We start from the raw sequence: 17563 nt of genomic DNA, 5'->3' as shown, positions 1-17563 counted from the left end.
GACGGCCTATAGGGAGGAGGTCATGGAAACCATGGTGTGGTGCCAGGACAACAACCTCTCCCTCAATGTGAGCGAGACAAAGGAGCTGATCGTGGACTACAGGAGAAAGAGGGCTGAACAGGCCCCCGTTAACATCGATTGGGCGGTAGTGGAGAGCGGCTCGAGAGTAAAAGTAGGGAACTCGTCTGTCGGCCCTGCATTAAAAGACCACAATTGGTTAAAGAAAATTGTGATAAATTAAAAAGTATACCCGTTTAATTTAAGGACCAAAAAAATGTACAACTGTGGCATATTGATTGAAAAATTGTTGGGAAGAGATTTTCGATGTACCGTGGCACATGGTTTATGAACTGATATGCAAAATGACGCCGGATTCAAAAGATAGAATTTTTCAATTTAAATGATTATACAAAATTCTTGCAACCAATAGAATGTTCTACAGTGCCTTGCGAAAGTATTCGGCCCCCTTGAACTTTGCGACTATTTGCCACATTTCAGGCTTCAAACATAAAGATATAAAACTGTATTTTTTTGTGAAGAATCAACAACAAGTGGGACACAATCATGAAGTGTAACGACATTTATTGGATATTTCAAACTTTTTTAACAAATCAAAAACTGAAAAATTGAGCGTGCAAAATTATTCAGCACCCTTAAGTTAATACTTTGTAGCGCCACCTTTTGCTGCGATTACAGCTGTAAGTCGCTTGGGGTATGTCTCTATCAGTTTTGCACATCGAGAGACTGAAATGTTTTCCCATTCCTCCTTGCAAAACAGCTCGAGCTCAGTGAGGTTGGATGGAGAGCATTTGTGAACAGCAGTTTTCAGTTCTTTCCACAGATTCTCGATTGGATTCAGGTCTGGACTTTGACTTGGCCATTCTTATTTTTGAACCATTCCATTGTAGATTTTGCTTTATGTTTTGGATCATTGTCTTGTTGGAAGACAAATCTCCGTCCCAGTCTCAGGTCTTTTGCAGACTCCATCAGGTTTTCTTCCAGAATGGTCCTGTATTTGGCTCCATCCATCTTCCCATCAATTTTAACCATCTTCCCTGTCCCTGCTGAAGAAAAGCAGGCCCAAACCATGATGCTGCCACCACCATGTTTGACAGTGGGGATGGTGTGTTCACGGTGATGAGCTGTGTTGCTTTTACGCCAAACATAACGTTTTGCATTGTTGCCAAAAAGTTCAATTTTGGTTTCATCTGACCAGAGCACCTTCTTCCACATGTTTGGTGTGTCTCCCAGGTGGCTTGTGGCAAACTTTAAACGACACTTTTTATGGATATCTTTAAGAAATGGCTTTCTTCTTGCCACTCTTCCATAAAGGCCAGATTTGTGCAATATACGACTGATTGTTGTCCTATGGACAGAGTCTCCCACCTCAGCTGTAGATCTCTGCAGTTCATCCAGAGTGATCATGGGCCTCTTGGCTGCATCTCTGATCAGTCTTCTCCTTGTATGAGCTGAAAGTTTAGAGGGACGGCCAGGTCTTGGTAGATTTGCAGTGGTCTGATACTCCTTCCATTTCAATATTATCGCTTGCACAGTGCTCCTTGGGATGTTTAAAGCTTGGGAAATCTTTTTATATCCAAATCCGGCTTTAAACTTCTTCACAACAGTATCTCGGACCTGCCTGGTGTGTTCCTTGTTCTTCATGATGCTCTCTGCGCTTTTAATGGACCTCTGAGACTATCACAGTGCAGGTGCATTTATACGGAGACTTGATTACACACAGGTGGATTGTATTTATCATCATTAGTCATTTAGGTCAACATTGGATCATTCAGAGATCCTCACTGAACTTCTGGAGAGAGTTTGCTGCACTGAAAGTAAAGGGGCTGAATAATTTTGCACGCCCAATTTTTCAGTTTTTGATTTGTTAAAAAAGTTTGAAATATCCAATAAATGTCGTTCCACTTCATGATTGTGTCCCACTTGTTGTTGATTCTTCACAAAAAAATACAGTTTTATATCTTTATGTTTGAAGCCTGAAATGTGGCAAAAGGTCGCAAAGTTCAAGGGGGCCGAATACTTTCGCAAGGCACTGTATATATGGGGGATACAACTTTCCATACAACCTGTCCATATGTAGCTTGTTTTTGGTCACAGGTTCAGGAATGGCTGAAGAATTTGCAACATTTACCTGGCGCTAACACTGCAGATAGCAATACTGGGTGATCTGAAAAGTCAATCGATCAATAATATAATAATACTTTTGGCAAAAATGTTTATCTTTAATTTACAATCTGTAGAAACTATCAGAATAGAAAAGGATCAGTACTTTTGTGAAACATCACAGCACAGTTTACAATACATGGACAATAAAAATCCAATATGGATGGTGTTAAGAGATAGATGGGAGGGGTTGAATGGAGCTGAAGGGTGGGACTGGATGGTGTTGAGAGATAGATGGGAGGGGTTGAATGGAGCTGAAGGGTGGGACTGGATGGTGTTAAGAGATAGATGGGAGGGGTTGAATGGAGCTGAAGGGTGGGACTGGATGGTGTTAAGAGATAGATGGGAGGGGTTGAATGGAGCTGAAGGGTGGGACTGGATGGTGTTAAGAGATAGATGGGAGGGGTTGAATGGAGCTGAAGGGTGGGACTGGATGGTGTTAAGAGATAGATGGGAGGGGTTGAATGGAGCTGAAGGGTGGGACTGGATGGTGTTAAGAGACAGATGGGAGGGGTTGAATGGAGCTGAAGGGTGGGACTGGATGGTGTTAAGAGATAGATGGGAGGGGTTGAATGGAGCTGAAGGGTGGGACTGGATGGTGTTAAGAGGCAGATGGGAGGGGTTGAATGGAGCTGAAGGGTGGGACTGGATGGTGTTAAGAGATAGATGGGAGGGGTTGAATGGAGCTGAAGGGTGGGACTGGATGGTGTTAAGAGATAAATGGGAGGGGTTGAATGGAGCTGAAGGGTGGGACTGGATGGTGTTAAGAGATAGATGGGAGGGGTTGAATGGAGCTGAAGGGTGGGACTGGATGGTGTTAAGAGATAGATGGGAGGGGTTGAATGGAGCTGAAGGGTGGGACTGGATGGTGTTAAGAGATAGATGGGAGGGGTTGAATGGAGCTGAAGGGTGGGACTGGATGGTGTTAAGAGATAGATGGGAGGGGTTGAATGGAGCTGAAGGGTGGGACTGGATGGTGTTGAGAGATAGATGGGAGGGGTTGAATGGAGCTGAAGGGTGGGACTGGATGGTGTTGAGAGATAGATGGGAGGGGTTGAATGGAGCTGAAGGGTGGGACTGGATGGTGTTAAGAGATAGATGGGAGGGGTTGAATGGAGCTGAAGGGTGGGACTGGATGGTGTTAAGAGATAGATGGGAGGGGTTGAATGGAGCTGAAGGGTGGGACTGGATCGTGTTAAGAGATAGATGGGAGGGGTTGAATGGAGCTGAAGGGTGGGACTGGATGGTGTTAAGAGATAGATGGGAGGGGTTGAATGGAGCTGAAGGGTGGGACTGGATGGTGTTAAGAGATAGATGGGAGGGGTTGAATGGAGCTGAAGGGTGGGACTGGATGGTGTTAAGAGATAGATGGGAGGGGTTGAATGGAGCTGAAGGGTGGGACTGGATGGTGTTGAGAGATATTTTTATTTATTTTTTACCTTTATTTAACCAGGCAAGTCAGTTAAGAACACATTCTTATTTTCAATGACGGCCTGGGAACAGTGGGTTAATTGCCTGTTCAGGGGCAGAACGACAGATTTGTACCTTGTCAGCTCGGGGGTTTGAACTCACAACCTTTCGGTTACTAGTCCAACACTCTAACCACTAGGCTACCCAGATGGGAGGGGCTGAATGGAGCTGAAGGGTGAGACTGGATGGTGTTAAGAGATAGATGGGAGGGGTTGAATGGAGCTGAAGGGTGGGACTGGATGGTGTTAAGAGATAGATGGGAGGGGTTGAATGGAGCTGAAGGGTGGGACTGGATGGTGTTAAGAGATAGATGGGAGGGGTTGAATGGAGCTGAAGGGTGGGACTGGATGGTGTTAAGAGATAGATGGGAGGGGTTGAATGGAGCTGAAGGGTGGGACTGGATGGTGTTAAGAGATAGATGGGAGGGGTTGAATGGAGCTGAAGGGTGGGACTGGATGGTGTTAAGAGATAGATGGGAGGGGTTGAATGGAGCTGAAGGGTGGGACTGGATGGTGTTGAGAGATAGATGGGAGGGGTTGAATGGAGCTGAAGGGTGGGACTGGATGGTGTTAAGAGATAGATGGGAGGGGTTGAATGGAGCTGAAGGGTGGGACTAATAACAACAAGATAATGAGACTAATAACAACAAGATAATGAGACTAATAACAACAAGATAATGAGACTAATAACAACAAGATAATGAGACTAATAACAACAAGATAATGAGACTAATAACAGCAAGATAATGAGACTAATAACAACAAGATAATGAGACTAATAACAACAAGATAATGAGACTAATAACAACAAGATAATGAGACTAATAACAACAAGATAATGAGACTAATAACAACAAGATAATGAGACTAATAACAACAAGATAATGAGACTAATAACAACAAGATAATGAGACTAATAACAACAAGATAATGAGACTAATAACAACAAGATAATGAGACTAATAACAACAAGATAATGAGACTAATAACAACAAGATAATGAGACTAATAACAACAAGATAATGAGACTAATAACATCAAATGTAAAACATATAGGTTCAGAACTTTTGTGAAAGAAAAAGATGGGAGAATTTTAGAAAATAATCTGACGCGCTTTATTGTGTCCATTTTGCCAGGTTGTTTTTGCCCACGGGCTAGCTTCCTTACTCAGTTCAAGGGATCCGCGCCAAAGTATGTAGGACGCCCAAATAAGCAAGCTTTTCCCCCACACAACTTGTTCTAGCCTTTTTAAGGCAATACTCATTCGCAAAATATTAAATCTGCTCAATGCAAGGAGCGAAGCTAGTATCAACCTTGATGCCACTGTCCATCAACAGGGAATGGGGTCATGAATGGCCACACCTGTCAATGATTTGAATGGATAGGAAGGTCGCCACAGATCGGCCAGAGCTATCGAAGCAGTTTTAGCACATTTGGGGACTTTTAGACTAAAATCATTGACCAAAAAAACATTAGTTTCTGCCTACCCTGCCTGCACGTCACTGATGCGTGTAACTGTGTGTCCCAGACAGTCTGACACTGTGTGTCCCAGACAGTCTGACACTGTGTGTCCCAGACAGTCTGACACTGTGTGTCCCAGACAGTCTGACACTGTGTGTCCCAGACAGTCTGACACTGTGTCCCAGACAGTCTGACACTGTGTGTCCCAGACAGTCTGACACTGTGTGTCCCAGACAGTCTGACACTGTGTGTCCCAGACAGTCTGACACTGTGTGTCCCAGACAGTCTGACACGTACTGCAGTGTGATTACAGTAATAAGTGTTGTCAGCTGACATCTGTGCAGATAATCAGAGACAATTGTGGTGCAGTGTGTCCCAAATGCCCTATGTATTGAGCCCTGGTCCAACAGTAGTGCACTATATAGAGAATACGGTGCCCTTTGGGACACTAAATAGAGAATAGGGTGCCATTTGGGACACTAGGTAGAGAATAGGGTGCCATTTGGGACACTAGGGAAGAGAATAGGGTGCCATTTGGGACACTAGGTAGAGAATAGGGTGCCATTTGGGACACTAGGTAGAGAATAGGGTGCCATTTGGGACTCAAACGTTGCCTTGTTTTTTTCCATGTCTGGAGGGTTTGTTTCGCACTGATCTGATTTCTGTGTTTCAATGTGTTTTCTTAAATCAAATGAAGGCCTTTATGAGAGAGGAAATAGATTTCTAGAATGATCATTTGAAGTGGATATATGTTCCTGCATAGATGTAAATGCTCAGCTTCTTTTTTTTTACGATGAACTTGTTTATTTAAATGATATGTATATGTAAACAGATGACATCATTTCAATAATCGAATAGGTGTGGTGTTTTGACATTGATACGTTGTTGCCTACTGGGCTGGGGCTTCATAACACAGTTTGTTTGTGTGTCTGGGACTGGAGAGACACAGGCTCACACAGTGTTAACCATTAATATGCTGAATATCATGAAAATATAGCTTTGTTTTAATTAATTAAGTTAATTCAAAGATACGTGTATAGCATTCGGCCATCAAGGTGCGTGACTCCTCTGTCAGCTACCTACTACTTCCTACTCCTCTGTCAGCTACCTACTACTTCCTACTCCTCTGTCAGCTAGCTATTACTTCATACTCTTCTGTCAGCTACCTACAACTTCCTACTCCTCTGTCAGCTACCTATTACTTCATACTCTTCTGTCAGCTACCTACTACTTCCTACTCCTCTGTCAGCTACCTACTACATCGTCCTACTCTGTCAGCTACCTACTACTTCCTACTCCTCTGTCAGCTACCTACTACTCCTCTGTCAGCTACCTATTACGTCCTACTCTGTCAGCTACCTACTACTTCCTACTCCTCTGTCAGCTACCTATTACGTCCTACTCTGTCAGCTACCTACTGCTACCTACTACTTCCTACTCCTCTGTCAGCTACCTACTACTTCCTACTCCTCTGTCAGCTACCTATTACTTCCTACTCTGTCAGCTACCTACTACTTCCTACTCCTCTGTCAGCTACCTATTACGTCCTACTCTGTCAGCTACCTACTGCTACCTACTACTTCCTACTCCTCTGTCAGCTACCTACTACTTCCTACTCCTCTGTCAGCTACCTATTACGTCCTACTCTGTCAGCTACCTACTACTTCCTACTCCTCTGTCAGCTACCTACTACTTCCTAAATATAACCACTTCTTGTTTACTAGGCTATTTAAAATCAAATACAAATTCACTATAATTGTAAGCTAACTCTGTAAACCGCCCTGCGCATCAATGAACCAACAGCATCGCCTAGACCTTTATGTTCTCCCCCAGACTCACGGATAAATATATATATATATTTTTTATTTATCCGTTATTTTACCAGGTAAGTTGACTGAGAACACGTTCTCATTTACAGCAACGACCTGGGGAATAGTTACAGGGGAGAGGAGGGGGATGAATGAGCCAATTGTATACCGGGGATTATTAGGTGACCGTGATGGTTTGAGGGCCAGATTGGGAATTTAGCCAGAACACCGGGGTTAACACCCCTACTCTTACGATAAGTGCCATGGGATCTTTAATGACCTCAGAGAGTCAGGACACCTGTTTAACGTCCCATCCGAGAGACGGCACCCTACACAGGGCAGTGCCCCCAATCACTGCCCTGGGGCATTGGGATATTTTTTAGACCAGTGGAAAGATACTGGCCCTCCAACACCACTTCCAGCAGCATCTGGTCTCCCATCCAAGGACTGACCAGGACCAACCCTGCTTAGCTTCAGAAGCAAGCCAGCAGTGGTACGCAGGGTGGTATGCTGCTGGCAATACATGTTTGAGTGTAGCATAAGCATACATGTAGCATACAAAAATCTACAAAAATCTCTGAAACTGGAAACACTTATCTCCCTCACTAACTTTAAGCACCAACTGTCAGAGCAGCTCACAGATTACTGCACCTGTACATAGCCCACCTATAATTTAGCCCAAACAACTACCTCTTTCCCAACTGTATTTAATTTTTATTTATTTATTTATTTTGCTCCTTTGCACCCCATTATTTTTATTTCTACTTTGCACATTCTTCCATTGAAAAACTACCATTCCAGTGTTTTACTTGCTATATTGTATTTACTTTGCCACCATGGCCTTTTTTGCCTTTACCTCCCTTCTCAACTCATTTGCTCACATCGTATATAGACTTGTTTCTACTGTATTATTGACTGTACTTTTGTTTATTCCATGTGTAACTCTGTGTCGTTGTATCTGTCGAACTGCTTTGCTTTATCTTGGCCAGGTCGCAATTGTAAATGAGAACTTGTTCTCAACTTGTCTACCTGGTTAAATAAAGGTAAAATAAAAAATAAAATAAAATAAGGTAACCAGTCCACCCAGTGTGCATTATAATACAAGTCTACACTGAAAGGCGAATGTGTTTAATTTGGATTATAGGCTAGACCAACTATGTACCAAAGACATCTTAAATCATTTTTGTTTTATGTTGTTCTACCATGCGTATTATGTGGTAGGCTATGTATTGTATAATGGCTCAATAATAACTTACATTCAGGGACATATAGGCCTATGGGTATGAATGAATAAGGTCTAATATGCTTATGGGTGTTTGTACATTTTTTACTGCAGTGGATCACACAGAGTTTTCCTGGTAGTTCTATATTTACTTTTCAACAACCATCGAGCAAAAACAATTTGCAAAAAGAAAGGGCATGCCAAAAATCAACGAGTGCTTCTTTTGGGATACTAAAAACAATTCCCCTCGATCAACAGGTCTCTAGCTCCCCAAACTAGTCAAGGACAAACATCGCTCATGCTGACTGTCTCCGTCTTCATTCATCATATTCCCTACACCTACCACATGGACTGAATGCTTCGATGTAAACACGATCCCAGTTATAGAACAGAATAACTCATCCCGTGACAACATGTGCATCTGTCTGCATCGGTAGCATCACTAACATAAGTAGCAGGTCCCTCGTGTAAAATAGATTTCAACTCAATGAGAATAACCTGTATAAATAAAGGTTAAATGAAAAATAATAGATTTCATACTGCATCAGTCATACACACTCAGTCACAGATAACATGGTATATAAACTACCCCCTACCCCTCTATCCCCATCCCTTCATCCCCTGGTCCCTCTCCTTACCTGGGCTGGTTGAGTACTGCAGGCTACCCCTCTTCCTCAAGGGGGACTGGGGTTTGGGTTTGGCCCCAGGTCCAGACTCTGCTCCTGGGGACGGGTTGGAGGACATCTTCCCTGGCTGGTTAAGTCAAGACTGGAGAAAGAAAACACTATAAGCAGCACGGCGGAGCTGGAGTAGACTGTCGAGGGAGATTTAGGGAGCCACGAGTAAGAGGGGAGAAGTAGAGAGAGAGATAAAGAGCGAGAGAAGTAGCACAGATGCTGAGAGAGGCAGAGAGACGGGGGGTTTCTGCTGTGTGTGTGTCTTCCCTGAATGCAATGTTGACAGTGCTGCTGGGGCGTGACAGAGCTACTCAACGCTACACACAACACAGTCAGTCCTCCAGCCAGATCCATTCTGCTCTGTACTGTTCTGTTGCCCCAGCAACTACAACCCTGTCATGTGCAAAAGGAGAAGTGGTCACGGAGGACTGACTGATAATATCAGTTAACTAAAGGTCCTTTAGGCAGACAGAGAGAGAGAGAGAGAGAGAAAGAGGTAGAGAGAGAGAGAGAGGTAGAGAGAGATAGAGAGACAGAGAGAGAGAGAGAGAGAGAGAGAGAGAAAAAAAGAGAGATAGCTCATCCCTTGGGAATAGTACGGTAGACTACTTTATCACTGACCTCAACCCAGAGTCTCTCAGAGCGTTCAGTCAGTCCACTGACATCCCTATCAGATCACAGCAAAATCACAGTCTACTTGAACAGAGCAATACTCAATCATGAGGCATCAAAGCCAAAGGAACTGCATAATATTAAGAAATGCTATAGATGGAAGGAAAGTAGTGTAGAAACCTACCAGAAAACAATAAGGCAACAACAAATGTAATCCCTTCTAGACAACTTCCTGTACAAAACGTTCCACTGTAATAGTGAAGGTGTAAACTTGGCAGTAGAAAACCTAAACAGTATATTTGATATCTCAGCTTCCTTATCAAATCTAAAAATGTCAAGCAGACAACTTCAGAAAATTAACAACAATAACAATTGGTTTGATGGAGAATGCAAAAACCTAAGAAAGAAATTGAGTTGGTCCCCCTTTGCTGCTATAACAGCCTCCACTCTTCTGGGAAGGCTTTCCACTAGATGATGGAACATTGCTGCGTAGACTTGCTTCCATTCAGCCACAAGAGCATTAGTGAGGTTGGGTACTGATGTTGGGTGATTAGGCCTGGCTCGCAGTCAGCATTCTATTTCATTCTATGGAGTTGAGGTCAGGGCTCTGTGCAGGCCAGTCAAGTTCTTCCACACCGATCTCGACAAATAATTTCTGCATGGACCTCACTTTGTGCATGGGGGCATTGTCATGCTGAAACAGGAAAGGGCCTTTGCCAAACTGTTGCCACAAAGAAGCACAGAATCGTCTAGATTGTCATTGTATGCTGTAGCATTAGGATTTCCCTTCACTGGAACTAAGGGGCCCAGACCAAACCCTGAAAAACAGCCACAGACCATTATTTCTCCTCCGCAAGTACCGTTCTTCTGGCATCCACCAATCACAGATTTGTCTGTTGGACTGCCAGATGGTGAAGCATGATTCATCATGCCAGAGAACGCGTTTCCACTGCTCCAGAGTCCAATGGCGACGAGCTTTACACCACTCCAGCCGACGCTTGGCATTGCACATGGTGATCTTCGGCTTGTGTGCGGCTGCTCAGCCATGGAAACCCATTTCATGAAGCTTCCGACTAACAGTTATTGTGCTGAGTTGCTTCCAGAGGCAGTTTGAAGCTTAGTAGTGAGTGTTACAACCGAGGACAGATGATTTTTACACGCTACGTGCTTCAGCACTCGGCGGTCCTGTTCTGTGAGCTTGTGTGGCCTACCACACCGTTGTTGCTCCGAGACGTTTCCACTTCACAATAACAGGATTTATATTTGACCGGTGCAGCTCTAGCAGGGCAGAAATTGGACAAACTGACTTGTTTTAAAGGTGGCATCCTCTCACGGTGCCACGTTGAAAGTCACTGAGCTCTTTAGTATTGACCATTCTACTTCCAATGTTTGTCTATGGAGATTGCACGGCGGTCTACTCAATCGTATACACCTGTCAGCAATGAAGGGGTCTGAGTCTAATTATTTAAAGGGGTATCCATATACTTTGGCCATGTAGTGTATATGAACGAACTGGCGAGGGCACTAGAACAGTCTGCAGCACCCGGCCTCACCCTACTAGAATCTGAAGTCGAATGTCTACTGTTTGCTGATGATCTGGTGCTTCTGTCCCCAACCAAGGAGGGCCTACATTAGCACCTAGATCTTCTGCACAGATTCCGCCAGACCTGGGCCCTGAAAGTAAATCTCAGTAAGACAAAAATAATGGTGTTGCAGGACCACAAATACAAATTCCATCTAGAATCTGTTGCCCTAGCGCACACAAACAATTATACATATACAGAGAGAGAGAGAGAGAGAGAGAGAGAGAGATGTAGAGAGAGAGAGAGAGAGAGATGTAGAGAGAGAGAGAGAGAGAGAGAGAGAGAGAGAGAGATGTAGAGAGAGAGATGTAGAGAGAGAAAGAGAGAGAGATGTAGAGAGAGAGAGAGGGAGAGAGAGAGAGATGTAGAGAGAGAGAGAGAGAGAGAGAGAGAGAGATGTAGAGAGAGAGAGAGAGAGAGAGATGTAGAGAGAGAGATGTAGAGAGAGAGAAGTAGAGAGAGAGAGAGATGTAGAGAGAGAGAGAGAGAGAGAGAGATGTAGAGAGAGAGAGAGAGAGAGAGAGAGAGAGATGTAGAGAGAGAGAGAGAGAGATGTAGAGAGAGAGAGAGAGAGAGAGAGAGAGATGTAGAGAGAGAGAGAGAGAGAGAGAGAGAGAGAGCGAGAGGGAGAGAGAGAGAGAGAGGAGAGAGAGAGAGAGAGAGAGAGAGAGAGAGAGAGAGAGAGAGGAGAGAGAGAGAGAGAGAGAGAGAGAGAGAGAGAGAGAGAGAGATGTAGAGAGAGAGAGATATTTAGAGAGAGAGAGATTGAGTCACTGGACTAGAATATTTCTCTCTCGAAGGAGGGTGGAGGGTAGATGACTCCCTAGACTAGCATAGACAGACATGTTATTACAGAGATCTATCATCTAGAAGAGATTATTCCACTCCGTCTATGGGGAAGCTTAAACCTTTAGCTCATTAACACAGAAATGCCTCATGTCAGAATAGAAACCTGCAGAAAGACACATTACATTTGTTTATATAATTGCAGGTTCAGTAGCTTTCAGCAACATTCACAGCATAGTCCAGTCCCTCTTAGTCCCATATAGTCCAGTCCATCTTAGTCCCATATAATCCAGTCCATCTTAGTCCCATATAGTCCAATCCATTTTAGTCCAGTCCATTTTAGTCCCATATAGTCCAGTCCATCTTAGTCCCATATAGTCCAGTCCATCTTAGTCCCATATAGTCCAGTCCATCTTAGTCCCATATAGTCCGGTCCATCTTAGTCCCTCAGCGGACAGAAATACAGATGGCAGCACCAATGGAATACCTCCAAAAAGCTCTCATCTGTGTCCCGAATGGCACCCTAAATCCTATAAAGTATTGCATTATATAGGGAACATGGTCCATTTGGGACACAGACTCAGATGAACATTTAGTGACATTCTATAAAAATAATTAGACTGGAATATAAACGTCTCCGCTGTCTAGGGAATTGAATTTGTGTCCCACTGGGCTCAAAAAAAAAATGGTGGAATTAACATTGTTCCAACTTGCGTTGATGACATTTTGCAAATCAGTTTCCCACATTGATTTAAAAAAAAATGCATACATTTTTTGTTGTTGAAAAAAAAAGGTAAAATGCTGGGAAACTGATTGGACAAAATGCAAAATGTCATCAACTCAAGTCGGAACAATGTTAATTCCACCATTATTATTTTTTTAACCCAGTGGGACACAAGTTCAATTCCACTTGGTTAGTCCCGGCTAACACGGGAATGCGGCATAAGGGATTTTCCTTTTTTTTTCTTGCAACCTAAATCCAATAACATGGCGACACTTTCTGTTGATTTCACGTTGAATTCACATTCAAGTTAACAACTCAACCAAATGTAAATCAAAACTAGGGGCTAGATTCTGATCTGCCTTAACCCATAATGCATAGCTGTATTAATGTTGTTGGAGGTGTACAGTAACTGCCTTGGAGCTGTCAAATCAGCAAGCGGTTCCCGGCGTTATACTTATCACGGACATTGCCATTGGATGCACCGAGTCGCATTAGTATAAATCCCATGCAGCCTTGCTACAAGTTGGAACACTAGAATGTGTGTTGTAATCTAATCCTCGGTTTAGGCTGATATCGTCATTATTTAATTGAACTATTTTTATTTATTTATTTGTGTGCATTTATTTCTATATAGCCTACATTTTCTCGTCCTGAACTTCTAATGCGAGTGTGATTTAAGGACGTTTAGTGACAATCACAACAAGAGCAGCCGCTGAACCGATTTGACAGCTCCTCCAACACAGATACACCTCCTGCACACCAAAATAACAACAATGGGTGCATTTGAGTGGCTGAAGTAACTGAGGAATTGACCCAGGGGAGATGCACACCTGTTGTTTTCAGCAAAGCATGTTACAAATACAGTTTGATTTGAATTGCAGTGTTGTGTTATGACAATGAGGAGGCCTTTTACATCGCACTCAGTCAATGAGTTTGTGGTAAATGAGCTCCCTCTTGGTGAGTGGGTAGACAAGTCCAGGCCCTAGTTTCTACAGATTCTGACAAGTGTCAAATGTTTACAGACGAGAGAAGTATGATATTGAAGAGTCTGTGAATGGAAAATGTTGCAATTGATCGTGCTCCGGACTTCCTTCAGTGCCCTGTTAGGGGGAAGGAGGTTGAGGTGTCAAGGCTGCTCAGCGGATCTCTTACGTGGAGGCAGTGAAGAGAGTCGAAGGGGCAAGAGACAACAGTGTTGAAGATATGGCAGTGGAGGCATTGCAACCATTTGCTAGTTTTAAGTTTTAAGTCAATTGAGTGATCTGGATACCCTCATTGTGAAGAAGGTGGATTCTGTGGTATTTATAGCCACACTGATTAATTGTATAACACAAATGTCTGGACATCAAGAAGCTGGACTTCGCTATATCTGCAGTCGAGACGTTTTGGGGCTCCAAGACTTCACGGCAGAACCCCTGCAAGGACTATTGGCGCGAGGAATCATTGTTTTGCAGTGTTAGCTGGATAACGACATGGAGCAGCTAAAGAACAGATCTGAAACTTAACGACAACGTTGAAGAACATTGGAAAAGCGGTTCAAGCAGCGTTTCACTATCTGACGGCGTGCTGAAAAAGACGACGCACAGAAGGTCGCACCGTTTCTCACAGTACCTGGCTTGGACGCCATTAATGTCTACAATAGCTTTCAGATAACAGATCAGGAGCAAGCAGATTAGCCAAATGTCTGTATTTTTGTACTCCCAGAAGAAACAAAAAATTTGAGAGGTATGTTTTCAACAGTAGATGTCAGAAATGAAACAAAGAATGTTGTTATTATGGACTTAAAACTGAAATGTCAGTTGTGTAATTTCAGTCAAATTGCAGACTCAGTGTTACGAGAAAGAATTTTCATGGGGGGTGAGTGTCACGGACGTTGGTGGAAGAAGGTGAGGACCAAGGTGCAACGTGTTCATGTTTTTTATTCGAAACTGAACACTAAAATGCAAAACAACAAAGAGAACAACCGAAACAGTTCTGTCAGGTGCAGATACACAAACAGAAAGCAACCACCCACAACTAACAGTGGGAAAACAGGCTTCCTAAGTATGGTTCTAGATCAGAGACAACGAAAGACAGCTGTCCCTGATTGAGAACCATACCCGGGCAAAACATAGAAATACAAAACCTAGACATACAAACATAGAATGCCCACCCACATCACACCCTGACCAAACAAAAAATAGAAACATACAAAGCAATCTACGGTCAGGGCGTGACAGTGAGAGACAAGGGGATGAGAAAAAGTTACATGGTGAGAGTGAATTGACACTAGAAAGAGCAATACAAATGTGTCAAGCTAGAGAGAGTAATTGTAAGGGATGATGTCCCATAACTTAATACCATATAAACCCATAATTATCAGTTACTAATACAAAGTTGTCTCTGCTAGGCAGAGTTCAGCTTATTGTGTTATTGGCAGTTAGTTTCCCTTCTTCCTCTATTTGCTATCATGTGCTTGCAGAAGTAAGACTAGAGCATAGCATCAACAGGAAACTGGCTTAGTTCCCTTTAACCATCTGTTACCAACAGCATAGTTCAACACACAGGCATATGACTTGTACAATTGATCTCTTAATGCACTTGTTACGTGTCGACCACTGATCCTTAGTCTCAATCTAAAGCAAAAACATCAAGAGTTGTACTTTTGTAATTACAGGTGTTCCTAAGAAACAGTTAACGCATAGTATGTCTTTTCCACACCCAAGCGTCTTCCTATAATGTACAGATATTATACAATTCCTTACAGTTACTCAGAGTCAGTTACGGTCAATGGACAGTGGTGTTCTTAGTGACACCGTATGGAGAATAAACCCTCCTCCTCACAGGTGCCCATGTCCCTTAATGTTGATGATATGGTTGTTACTGACAAGAAGCACATGGCTGAGCTCTTTAATCACCACTTCATTAAGTCAGGATTCCTATTTGACTCAGCTATGCCTCCATGCCTGTCCAACACCTCATCTCCCACACCTTCTAATGCGACTAGCCCTGATGCTCCTCCCTCTTTTCCCCTGCCCCGCTACAAAGTTTCTCCCTGCAGACGGTCACTGAGTCTGAGGTGCTAAAGGAGCTCCTTAAACTTGACCCCCAAAAAACATCTGGGTCAGATGGTTTAGACCCTTTCTTCTTTAAGGTTGCTGCCCCTACAATCACCAAGCCTCTCTCTGACCTTTTTAACCTGTCTCTCCTCTTTGGCGAGGTTCCATTGCTTGGAAGGCAGCCACGGTTCGTCCTTTATTTAAAGTGTTATAGGCCTATTTCTTTTTTGCCCTGTTTACCAAAAGTGTTGGAAAAACGTGTCAATAATCAACTGACTGGCTTTCTTGATGTCTATAGTATTCACTCTGGTATGCAATCTGGTTTCAGCTCAGGTTATGGATGTGTCACTGCAAACTTAAAGGCCCTCAATGATGTCACCATTGCGCTTGATTCTAAGCAATATTGTGCAGCTTTTTTTATTGACTTGGCCAAAGCTTTTGATACGGTAGACCATTCCATTGTGGGCCGACTAAGAAGTATTGGTGTCTCTGAGGGGGTTTTGGCCTGGGTTGCTAACTACCTCTCTCAAAGAGTGCAGTGTATAAAGTCAGAACAACTGCTGTCTCAGCCACTGCCTGTCACCAAGGGAGTACCCCAAGGTTCGGTCCTAGGCCCCACGCTCTTCTCAATTTACATCAACAACATAGCTCAGGCAGTAGGAAGCTCTCTCATCCATTTATATGCAGATGATACAGTCTTTTACTCAACTGGCCCCTCCTGGGATATTGTGTTAAACGTTCTACAACAAAGCTTTCTTAGTGTCCAACAAGCTTTCTCTGCCCTTAACCTTGTTCTGAACACCTCCAAAACAAAGGTCATGTGGTTAGGTAAGATGAATGCCCCTCTCCCCACAGCTGTGATTACTACCCTGAGAATTTGGAGCTTGTAGTCAACTCATACAAGTACTTGAGGGTATGGCTAGATGGTACACTGTCCTTCTCTCATCACACATCAAAGCTGCAGGCTAAAGTTAAATCTAGACTTGGTTTCCTCTATCATAATCACGCCTCTTATACACCAGCTGCCAAACTAACCCTGATTTCTCCCGGATACCCTAGACCCACTCCAATTCGCATACTGCCCCAACATATTCACAGATCGAGAGCCAGTCGAGAGTTTCAAGTTCCTCGGTGTCCACATCACCAACGATCTATCATGGCCCAAACACACCAAGACAGTCGTGAAGAGGGAATGACAAAACCTTTCCTCCTCAGAAGACTGAAAAGACTCAAAAAGTTCTGTTCTGCATCCGACCGTATGGCGTTACAGAGGGTAATGCGTACGGCTCCGTACATCACTGGGGTCAAGCTTCCTGACATCCAGGACCTATATATCAGGCGATGTCAGAGGAAGGCCCTAAAAGTTATCAGAGACTCCAGTCACCCAAGTCAAAGACCTGTATCTCTGCTACCGCACGGCAAGCGGTACCGGAGTGCCAATTCTAGGACCAAAAGACTCCTTATCAGCTTCTACCCCCAAGCCATAAGACTGCTGAACAATTAATCAAATGGCCACTGGAATATTTACATTGACCCCCTTCCTCCATTTGTCTTGTACACTGCTGCTACTTGCTGTTTATTATTTATGCATAGTCACTTTACCCCTACCTACATGTACAACTTACCTCTAACCTGTACCCCCGCACACTGACTCGGTACCGGTTCCCTCTGTAATACAGCCTCCACACTGACTCTGTACCGGTTCCCTCTGTAATACAGTCTCCACACTGACTCGGTACCGGTTCCCTCTGTAATACAGTCTCCACACTGACTCGGTACCGGTTCCCTCTGTAATACAGTCTCCACACTGACTCTGTACCGGTTCCCTCTGTAATACAGTCTCCACACTGACTCGGTACCGGTTCCCTCTGTAATACAGTCTCCACACTGACTCGGTACCGGTTCCCTCTGTAATACAGCCTCCACACTGACTCGGTACCGGTTCCCTCTGTAATACAGTCTCCACGCTGACTCTGTACCGGTTCCCTCTGTAATACAGCCT

The 17563-nt window shown here is 43.7% G+C and overlaps 2 protein-coding genes across 5 annotated transcripts in view; one reads left to right on the top strand and one right to left on the bottom strand.

Annotated features, from left to right (window-relative positions):
- Positions 1-17563, bottom strand: part of LOC109885828 (AMP deaminase 2-like) — a 113345-nt gene that overhangs the window by 78212 nt on the left and 17570 nt on the right. Inside the window, exon 1 of one of the 4 annotated variants that reach the window (XR_004203749.1) lies at positions 8780-9221. Coding sequence is in view for 3 of the 4 variants with exons in the window: in XM_031794770.1 (XP_031650630.1) it covers positions 8780-8885 (106 nt within the window). In the remaining variant the exon portion in view is untranslated. Of the gene's footprint in view, positions 1-8779; positions 9224-17563 lie in introns of those variants that run through there. The other 3 variants (XM_031794770.1, XM_031794773.1, XM_031794772.1) reach the window with 3 other exon arrangements.
- The window catches only part of LOC109881066 (guanine nucleotide-binding protein G(t) subunit alpha-2-like), a 48037-nt gene continuing 43991 nt past the window's right edge, over positions 13518-17563 (top strand). The window contains exon 1 of the mRNA XM_031794777.1: positions 13518-14248. The gene's annotated coding sequence lies outside the window, so the exon portion shown is untranslated. The remainder of the gene's footprint in view (positions 14249-17563) is intronic.

Source organism: Oncorhynchus kisutch, linkage group LG17 (genome assembly GCF_002021735.2).
Source record: "Oncorhynchus kisutch isolate 150728-3 linkage group LG17, Okis_V2, whole genome shotgun sequence".
Taxonomy (NCBI): Eukaryota; Metazoa; Chordata; class Actinopteri; order Salmoniformes; family Salmonidae; genus Oncorhynchus; species Oncorhynchus kisutch.
The sequence above is the reverse complement of the archived record's forward strand: the minus strand, read 5'-3'. Positions and strand labels throughout refer to the sequence as shown.